Consider the following 9,616-nt stretch of genomic DNA (forward strand, 5'->3'; position numbering starts at 1 on the left):
TGGATGATATTTAAGGATTATTATTCATTTAATTGACAAGTCCAATAAATTCATTGTTTTTGCAAGCTTACTAAAATCTTCATAAGGTTGATTATTACGATTTGATTGACTAGTTTAATCAATTCATAGCCTATAAGTCTTTTTTATTTGGATTCGTGTTAGGTCTAGTTTTATCACTTTTACTGAATTATTGATAATAACTGCACATTTACTATATAGGCACGGTGATTAATTGAAACTAACATATTTTTTAAAAGAAGACACTTTAAACCGATTTACCCTAAATCATCCTCAATAGAGTAATTAGACCCTCAGGGAATATAGAAATATAAAAAATCACCATGTGTTAAATTAGTTTTTGGATTAACTCACACTTCAAAAATTAGCTTAAAGAAAAAAGAATTATCCAAGTCTTATAAATAGTCCGCCATCTCATTAATCACCAACGTGAAACTTTTTACCATTTTTTTAACAGCATGATTACTAGGACGACATTCCTTTCTATCCTAATTACCCAAATTGAATCAAGTATTATCAGCATCCACTACACACCTAAATGGAAAAAAACAGAAAGGTAGATTTCTATCTAAACTCTCAGCGTTCATTCTTTAATGAGATTAAGTTTTGTGCACTGTCAGTGTAGTAAATTTCTACACCATCAGGTAACTTACTTTAATAAAATATTATAATTATAAAAAAGAAAAGAAAATAATATCAACCATTTACTAAAAAGAGAAGAAGAAGAATATCAATAGTTGAGTCCTATTTGGATTCTAACCAAATATAATTCCGTAATTAAATTATTTTCTTTCCAAGATTAATACAATAATTAGGTTTATCGTAGGTTTTCCCTTAAGATCATCGCTCATGTAATTCTTCAAACATCATACTTTCTGAACCTAGTAAGAAATAATTTTTAGAACTTCAAACATTCTAAAACTTGACAAGCTTCTTCTACTCAACGGTATGTCGCGAGAACAAATTTCTTATATTTTCTTGTTTATAAGCATGAAAAAACTCCTTTTGAACAAATCTTCATTAGCAAAATAATTCAATGTACCAAAAATAGGTGAATATAGCGTCGAGAGAGGTGAATATTGCATTTAAAGTATTGTCATATCGTCTCTAATTCTTCTGTTCTACACCAAGTTATTGGGAAGAAATTTTATTAGTTTAACTTCCACTACTGAATATATTTTCCAAAGGAAGTGTTGAATAATAAATAGACATATTCATAATTTTAAGTTATCTAACATTCATAAATGTATTTTGCAGCATCAATGGAAAACTCAAATTTAGATGAGCAACATACAGAAGTTGAAGTTTCATTAGAAGAAAGTGATAGGGAAGAAACAAGACAGATTGTTTCCGAAATAGGAGTTGGAAATTCGAGAGACCCCTATATCGGTAAGGAGTTTCAGTCACTTGATGATTCATTTAAATTTTATCTCGAATATGCTCATCGTAGCGGTTTTAGTGTACGTCGAGGTCGTATGACTAAGTCAAGAAAAGATAAGTCAATAATTGGTCAAGAGTTTGTCTGTTCAAAGCAAGGATTTCGTTCAAAGAAAAATTTAGAAAGTAATAAACCACGAGATGAAACCAGAGAAGGATGCAAAGTGTTGTTATATATGTCAAAGAAAGAAGAAGGTAATTGGGTTGTTTGTAGGCTTGTTGCTAAGCACAATCATGAACTTGCATCTCCAAATAGTCAAAAATTCTTGCGATCAAAAAGAAAAAAATCTGATGCCCAAAAGAATCTTATTGATTTACTTGATAACTCTGGAGTTCGTCCAAGTAAAATAGCATCAGTGTTGATGAATCAAGCTGGGGGTATAGATCGACTGAATTTAACAAGTCAAGATATCCAGAATTATTTGCAAACTAGAAGACAAAAAAATCTTGAAAAAGGAGATGCACAATTAATGCTACAATATTTCCAAAGGCGTCAATCTGAAAATCCAGGTTTCTTTTATGCAATTCAAATGGATGTAGATGGTCATTTAGCTAATTGTTTTTGGGTTGATGCTAGATCTAGGATTGCTTATAAGAATTTTGGGAAAGTAGTTGTTTTTGATCCTACATATCTGACAAATAAATATAAGATGCCTTTTGTTCCATTTACTGGAGTTAACAATCATTATCAGTCTATTTTGTTTGGTTGTGCTCTACTTTGGGATGAAACTCAAGACACTTTTGAGTGGTTACTTCGTACTTGGCAAGAGGCAATGTTCGGAGTTGCGCCTCATACAATCATAACAGATCAAGATTCTGCCATAACAAATGCAGTTGCAACAATATTTCCTAACACTAAACACCATTTTTGTATGTGGCACATAACAAAGAAGATTCCAGAATATTTAAGTCATGTTTATCATCAGTATGTTGATTTTAGTAGCAAGTTTAGTTGGTGTATTCATGGTACAACCACTCCTGAGGAATTTGAAACAATGTGGATAGAAATAATGGAGATGTATAATTTAGGAGAAAATAGTTGGTTGCAGAGAATATATGCAATTCGTGAAAAATGGATACCAGCATATGTGCGTACTACTTTTTGTGCAGGCATGTCAACAAGTCAAAGAAGTGAGAGTATGAACAAATTTTTTAAAGATTATTTGAATTCTAGTACTCCAATGAGTATATTTGTGGTGCAATATGATAAGGCTATTGACGCTAGATATGATAAAGTAAGAGAGAAGGATTACAAGACAAAACATTCAAGGCCTATCTTGAAAACTTTGTATCCTATGGAGGATGAAGTGGCGAAGGAATATACAAGAAAGATATTTCAGATTTTTCAAGAAGAACTAATTCAATCTCAAAAATTTATCTCTGAAAAGATTGAGGTTAAGGACGGAAGAAACATCTATAAAGTGCATCAACTTCAACGACAAAAGCCGACATACATCGTTAGTTTGGATCTTGCATTGAAAAGAGCTGTTTGTTCATGCCACAAATTTGAGTTCATGGGAATTCTATGTAGACATGTACTAATGGTATTTATAAAGAAGCAGATTCACTCACTTCCGACATATTATTTATTAGATCGATGGAGTAGAAATGCAACCAAAGAAAGAGCTAATGATCCACCAAATGAAACAAAAAATTTGAAATCTTCTACCCTATGGTTTAATAACATTATGATACATTCTATTGGGCTATCTGAACGAGCTACAAAGTCTGAAAAACATTATCAATTTGCACATCAAAGATTATTGCGATTGTGTGAAGAACTTGATGAACTTCCTTATGAATCAGAGGAAGATTGTGTTGTATCAGGGGGTCCAGGTAGTGAAAAATATTGTGAAATAATATCATGTGAACAAAGTCAAGATACTACTCTGCTTGACCCTCCAGTAGCGGCAACTAAAGGGCGTCCAAGATCTTTGAGAATGAAAGGTGCTTTGGAAGTTACTCAAAAGACCAAAAAAGTTACTTCTCAGAAGCAAAAAAGGCAAACGAAAAGTATGAAATTTAAGAGAAAGGAAACAAGGTAATTTCACTTTACACAATAAATATTATTTCTATTGCGAGTTATTGTTGTTATAACTTCTAACATTTTATGTGCAGTTCAAATTATAATGTCGAAGTCGAGCAGAATGGTACAACAATATCTAACGAGGCTCATTCAATGGTAATTTTTTGTATACTAGCTTATGTCAGTTGGCTTACTTTTCATATACCTTCTTCTTCAACTAACAGAATTCTTTCAAATTTTATCATTTAATTTGTCAGCAGTTTCAACGATATCCAGAATATTATCAAGGATTTATTGAGAACACTGATTGTGCTTATGCCACATCATTTACGGTAAGAACTATTCATTTTTTATTCTATCGTTTATATATTATGTACATGCTAAAGTGTGTGTTGATGAATTATAACTCTTCCTTTCAGGAGTTGATGAAAGCAGCTTCAACTCCATTCCAGCAACACCATCCTAGTTAGTGAGTAAGAAGATGAAGGATTTGGAGCTTTGAGAATATAGGAAATAAGAGGAAGCAGTTATTTAGATTTTAGTTTATTAGTTTTCTTTGAAATTTTTTAACTTTTGAATAGTACTTTCATTGTTTATTTTGACATGTATATGGGATAAAATTATATGCTTGTATTGCAGTTTGTCCTCTATTTTTGGGTCAAATCAATTATATTTTTTGTTACGTGTGAAAATAGATGCACTTTATATCATTCGAAAATGAGCGTAAAATGTAAGATTCCTCTACAAATCAACAAATTTTACTCTAAAAATAGCTGATGTTATAACATGTGTTGTCGAAAACCTTAATAAAAACTAGCTATGCCATAATACAATTATATACAAATAGTTTTCTGGTGGTGTAGAAAACTTGTTCCTTTACGATATGCAAACTTATATGATGCTCCAGATGTGGTTGAACTTTTTACCTCATCCTCCTCCCCAACCAGCTGTTAATAGCATCATGAGTCTATGAGTTTCCTCTTCATTGCTTAGTTTCAAAGATGTAAAACTTGAGATATATATATGTCAAAGATCATAAATATAATTAAAATCACTTATTCGATAAATTTTTATTGATAAATAGTATCAGAATGATATACATGAATCTGAACTTATATTAGAATTTAGATTCTAACAAGTCCAACAAGTTTGTCATACATAGAATGAAACTTAAATTTCATACAATAGTACAAATTGTGAAATACATTTACTATAAAGCGTCTCTCTTTTCTTTTCGAAGCATTTTCCATTCCTTTTACCCCATATAGTATATATGTTGCTTGGGGTGGACAAGAGGAGTTGTATATGCATCGTTATCGATCATTGTGAAGATAGAAATATGTCTCAGCAGGAGCTAGAAGGAGCATCTTCGGATGACTTGGTTCAGAAACAATGGGAAAGAAGAGGTTACCTTGGCGTGCATACAGAAGCAGAACGACTATAGCTTTATTGATCTTCATATCCCTGCTAGTCGTGTCAAAGCAGACAACATGAATGATCTTAGCTCATTTGGCTGATTAGTATGGTTCATGAGAGCTCAACTCACTGTGGAACAGAACACAATTATTCCCAATATTGAGAACTAAAGGGGTTCACAAATGCAAGTATTTCTGCAAGGCTTTTCGAGGAGCTTGTTGGTGTTCTGACGCCACTCGGGGATGATGAAAAAATATGCTCCATGAGCATCGATAAATCATGTTCCATGAGCCACCAACCAACCAAAAAACAAAACTCAATAGACTCCTTACGTGAAAATTTACAGAAAGAGAATCAGTAACTCATTCATAACAATAAAATTAATTCAGAATATGATCAATCTGTCCAAAAATAATTTAGGTAAATTATGTCTCTTAAAGTTGAAAGCATTACAGAGAAATAGGATTAGTAACTTAATTCTATTTTCTCTTCCCATCTATTGTTAGATCAGGGTATTGATAAATTATGCCCACATAAATGGTATGAAGAGCACCATCATCTATAGGAAGATTGAATGAATTACTCATAAACAATGAAATTCTATTAGAGTAAATTGATTGTGCAAATAAGACACATTAATCACATAATAATTCTAAAATTAAATTATTAATAAAGAGAGAATAGTTTCACTAACATAGATCTACTGTACTCACATAGCAAAATAGGTTATTGAATTTGACACTTTGATTCTGCAAATTCACCTGCAAATGCTTTCTTTATACTAATCAATAAAATAACCATTAGTTAATTAGAGTGAAAAATGATAAAATAAAAACAAAATCATAACCCTCCATGAGTACGAATAAACAAACAAAATTGGAATATCAAGATATGCAGATCGGAAGAAAACATAAAGAGGAAGTAGGTCAAATGTGATATGCAGATTGAAAAAAAAAGCATAAAGAGGAAGTAGGTCAAATGCGTATAAGAAGGAGTAACTGCCGCTGAATATCAGCTATTTTAGAGGGATAAAGACAGGATTTTAATTTCTAGGAGAGAGAGAAAAAAAAGTTAATTTTAATTTTATATTTCTTAAAAAAGATTAGGGAGAAATTAAAATTACATGATGGTGTAGAAATTTACTACACTGACAGTGCACAAAACTTAAACTCTTCTTTAATTCGCTATAATAAAAATAGTTTTTATCGGTAATAAATATATATATTACATAAAGAGTATTAAATTATTATCGTTATTAGTTAATTATTATTGGATTCAGTATTGCTATAAGCTTCAAGGACATTTACAAAGAATGTTAATTGCCTCTAAAATATATATTTAGTATTAATAAATTATTATTATTAATTAATTATTGCTAAAAATTAATTTTATGTAGCAATCACCTAACTATGAGTAATTAGAGAATTTTCACTAGATAAAATGGGGTCCCACATTAGCTGTAAAGAACTCAAAAACAACTCATGAACCACACACAAGTCCACAATGGTTGCATTAGCCGATCGACTTTTCTCCTACCTATGCTTCAACGAAACTACTTACGTAAAATATCGTACTACCAAAGCAAAAAAAAAAACCCTATTTATACCCCATTTCACTTATGAAACTTACTCATTATTAATTTCTAATGAAAATAATGGATACCAAAGAAGCTCAAAAAAACCATTTTTCATCAATATTAACTAGATTTCATGCTGGTTATTTTAGAATAAGCCTTTCTTTATGTAGCCAAGCGTTACTATGGAAAACATTAAGTGAGCCATCGGACGATATTCATAAAATTCGAAATATTTTTCGAATGCTTCCTTCTACAGCTTTCATTCTTCTATGGTCTTTAGCTTTTTTTGCGTTAATATCACTCTCTTTACTATATTTTCTTCGCGTTTTATTTCATTTTGACATGGTTAAACGCGAATTCTTGCACCATGTTGGTGTAAATTACCTTTACGCCCCTTGGATATCGTGGCTTGTGTTGCTACAAGCAGCCCCATTCTTCAAACATGAAGGGGTTTGTTTTCTTATACTTTGGTGGATATTTATTGTACCAATATTGGCTTTAGATATTAAGATATATGGACAATGGATTACAAAGGGGAAGCGTTTTCTATCAGGAGTCGCGAATCCTACTAGTCAATTATCGGTTATTGGTAATTTGGTAGGAGCAAGGGCAGCTGCTGAAATGGGATGGAATGAGAGTGCACTATTGTTGTTTGCAATTGGAATGTCACATTATTTAGTGTTATTTGTGACACTTTATCAAAGGTTACCAGGAAGTAGTTCAATTCCAGCTATGTTAAGGCCAGTATTCTTCTTGTTTTTAGCTGCTCCTAGCATGGCTAGCTTGGCATGGGATTCTATTTATGGAAAATTTGATTCTTCATCCAAGATGCTATTCTTCCTCTCCATTTTCCTCTTCCTTTCACTGGTGAGCATTTTAAAAGCACACTTACAACATCTCATGATATTTATAAAGCATAAAAGTAAGAGTTTAAGTTATATATACGGACAATATAAACAACTTTTTATCTCATCAATGTTACTTTTATCTATTATAATAACTGGTTTTATTTTTAAGGTTATAAACTTCACATCCTATAAGAAACCTATTTGTAAATATATTCTTTAGATGAACTGATAGTGTAAAATAACAGTATAATTAGCAAGGATAAATTGCGCAAGAAAATTAAGAAAAAAGTGAGTTTTTTTTAATTTTATAATGTTAAATGAGTCTTGATGTTAGAATTAAAGAATTATTACTTTTAGACATACTAAATAGAAAGTAAATAATATAAAATCTAAAACAAATCAAATATTTTTAAAATTTTTGTTGTTGTTGTTGTTGATGTTTGAACTAACTAGAATGGAAAGAATATTTGTTTATTCCTTCTTCTATATATAGTAGGAATATTTTATTTTTTTTGTATGTTTTCTTTGAAAGAAGAAAAGAAAAAAGTGAAAATAAAGAAAAAAAGAGAATGATGTGGACCGTCTAAATTGACCTTATAAGTATTCAAGTACTAGTTGGCTTTTGCATTTGCAAGATTTTGTATTTGTCATTTTCTCCATTGTACGGCATGATGTTGTTGCCTACCAACAGTTCAATTCATAACCGTCACCGTCATCTTAAATACACTATGTGTCCCTTTTTGTCAACCTAATGTACCACTAAGATTTAAGACTTGTCTACTTGTCTAACGGCGCATCTAGAATACCGTGTTCAGAAATTCAGTAACTTTTATATAGATATTGTATTTATATTGAAAAATTTATTATATATTAAAGAATTTAATCGTAACAAAGTAAGTATTTGGTCCAGCCGTAGAAACGAAACTTGCTTTAAGTGTTGTTGTCCTCATCCTTAGTGAGGGTTTGATTTTCCTTAGGTTAGAGACGGAGCCAAGATTTTGAATTTTAGAATGATAATTTCAAATATTAATAACTAGTTTCTGAACTTAATAGTTATATATATATACACTTATTTTCTAGATTTCTTTATACATATATATTACTATTTGAGCAAAAGCTATTGAGTTCGATCGATCTTGTATGGACTTTTGGCTCCACTCCTACTTTGGGCATTTATAATAAAGATTTGTGAAAAATAGAGTTGAGATATATAGCTGGAAACTCATAAACTTTAAAATGTTGAATCTGCTTCTATACGGAAGTAATGTATTCTATTTATGAATATATGATGACTAAAAGTATTGTTTCCTAACTTGTTGAAAATGTACGTACGCAGGTATCAAGACCAGCCTTATTTAAGAGATCAATGAGGAAATTTAATGTATCATGGTGGGCATATTCTTTTCCTTTAACAATTATGGCTATGGCATCAACTAAATATGCGCAAGAAATGAAGAATACTGCTTCATACATATTAATGTTGTTTTTGTCTGCACTATCAGTCATAGTATCACTTGTCTTAATGATTTTTACTGCCTTAAATTCCAATTCACTTTTACCTTGTGATGCTGATGATTCAATGCACTGCATTAGTATTAATCAACGCTCCTCAATTGTATAATTGTAGTAATTATTTAATTTATTTATTTATTTTCGAATACTTAGAACAACCCACGTATGTAAAATTAGTAAAGGAATTGTACTAGTTAGGCTGTCATTAATGACTTTTGTATGTATTTGTGATGATCAAAGATGGAATAATACCTAAATTGTTTTAATTATACGCCTACTTAATTTATTTGGGTTTGGTTTATGCGACGTTTTATTAAATGTATTTAACATTTTTATTAACTTTCAATTTCATCATGCATGTGTTTACCTGTTTTTATATTCATAATTTCAAATTCAGTACATGACGTGAATATATATTTTCACACTTGTATTGAGTTATTATGTCTCTATGAATTTGTTTGAAACAAATTTTAAAGTGATATAAAATATATTGCACCGTAAATAAAATATGAAAGAAATATAATTTTATTGATAAATATTACAGGTACAAATCTGGTTATTTCTTAATTTTTCTCTCTTCCTAATATTCGTCCGTGATTCGAGTGACATATTTCTCAAAATATGATGATTTGAACTTGATCTCCATGAAAGGATTTGTGAATCTTCTTGAGTTATTTGACTATCAAGAAGCGTTCAACATGTCTTGATCTCCTTATGAATATCTCAAGATTTTACGGGGTATTAATTTGAGATGCCTCTTTAAGTAAATATATAAACCTTTAA

The 9,616-nt window shown here is 30.7% G+C and overlaps 3 protein-coding genes across 3 annotated transcripts; all 3 read left to right on the plus strand.

Annotated features, from left to right (window-relative positions):
• The first annotated feature begins 1,262 nt into the window (after nucleotides 1-1,262).
• Nucleotides 1,263-2,460, plus strand: LOC125810466 (protein FAR1-RELATED SEQUENCE 5-like). Its single transcript, XM_049489939.1, has 2 exons — nucleotides 1,263-2,325; nucleotides 2,399-2,460. Exons 1-2 carry the CDS (start codon nucleotides 1,263-1,265, stop codon nucleotides 2,458-2,460), a joined length of 1,125 nt encoding a protein of 374 aa, XP_049345896.1.
• Nucleotides 2,461-2,567: 107 nt separating this feature from the next.
• LOC125810468 (protein FAR1-RELATED SEQUENCE 5-like) lies at nucleotides 2,568-3,951 on the plus strand. The gene is made up of 4 exons (XM_049489940.1): nucleotides 2,568-3,496; nucleotides 3,574-3,637; nucleotides 3,742-3,813; nucleotides 3,901-3,951. The coding sequence occupies exons 1-4, from the start codon at nucleotides 2,568-2,570 to the stop codon at nucleotides 3,949-3,951; spliced, it is 1,116 nt and encodes a 371-aa protein (XP_049345897.1).
• A 2,577-nt stretch (nucleotides 3,952-6,528) lies between these two features.
• On the plus strand, nucleotides 6,529-9,102 carry LOC125810592 (S-type anion channel SLAH1-like). Its single transcript, XM_049490066.1, has 2 exons — nucleotides 6,529-7,340; nucleotides 8,658-9,102. The coding sequence occupies exons 1-2, from the start codon at nucleotides 6,543-6,545 to the stop codon at nucleotides 8,940-8,942; spliced, it is 1,083 nt and encodes a 360-aa protein (XP_049346023.1). The 5' UTR covers nucleotides 6,529-6,542; the 3' UTR covers nucleotides 8,943-9,102.
• The last annotated feature ends 514 nt before the right edge of the window (nucleotides 9,103-9,616 follow it).

Source organism: Solanum verrucosum, unplaced genomic scaffold (genome assembly GCF_900185275.1).
Source record: "Solanum verrucosum unplaced genomic scaffold, falcon-dt-bn FXZP01000118.1, whole genome shotgun sequence".
In the NCBI taxonomy this organism is placed as follows: domain Eukaryota; kingdom Viridiplantae; phylum Streptophyta; class Magnoliopsida; order Solanales; family Solanaceae; genus Solanum; species Solanum verrucosum.

What these genes read in the sequence shown, in the direction of transcription:
- LOC125810466 (XM_049489939.1), top strand. Translation starts at nt 1,263, where the DNA reads ATGTATTTTGCAGCATCAATGGAAAACTCAAATTTAGATGAGCAACAT. An exon ending in TAACACTAAACACCATTTTT is followed by an intron (nt 2,326 to 2,398) that starts GTATGTGGCACA and finishes TGATTTTAGTAG; the next exon opens with CAAGTTTAGTTGGTGTATTC.
- LOC125810468 (XM_049489940.1), top strand. Translation starts at nt 2,568, where the DNA reads ATGTCAACAAGTCAAAGAAGTGAGAGTATGAACAAATTTTTTAAAGAT. An exon ending in TTTAAGAGAAAGGAAACAAG is followed by an intron (nt 3,497 to 3,573) that starts GTAATTTCACTT and finishes TTTTATGTGCAG; the next exon opens with TTCAAATTATAATGTCGAAG. An exon ending in CTTATGCCACATCATTTACG is followed by an intron (nt 3,814 to 3,900) that starts GTAAGAACTATT and finishes TCTTCCTTTCAG; the next exon opens with GAGTTGATGAAAGCAGCTTC.
- LOC125810592 (XM_049490066.1), top strand. Translation starts at nt 6,543, where the DNA reads ATGAAAATAATGGATACCAAAGAAGCTCAAAAAAACCATTTTTCATCA. An exon ending in TTTTCCTCTTCCTTTCACTG is followed by an intron (nt 7,341 to 8,657) that starts GTGAGCATTTTA and finishes GTACGTACGCAG; the next exon opens with GTATCAAGACCAGCCTTATT.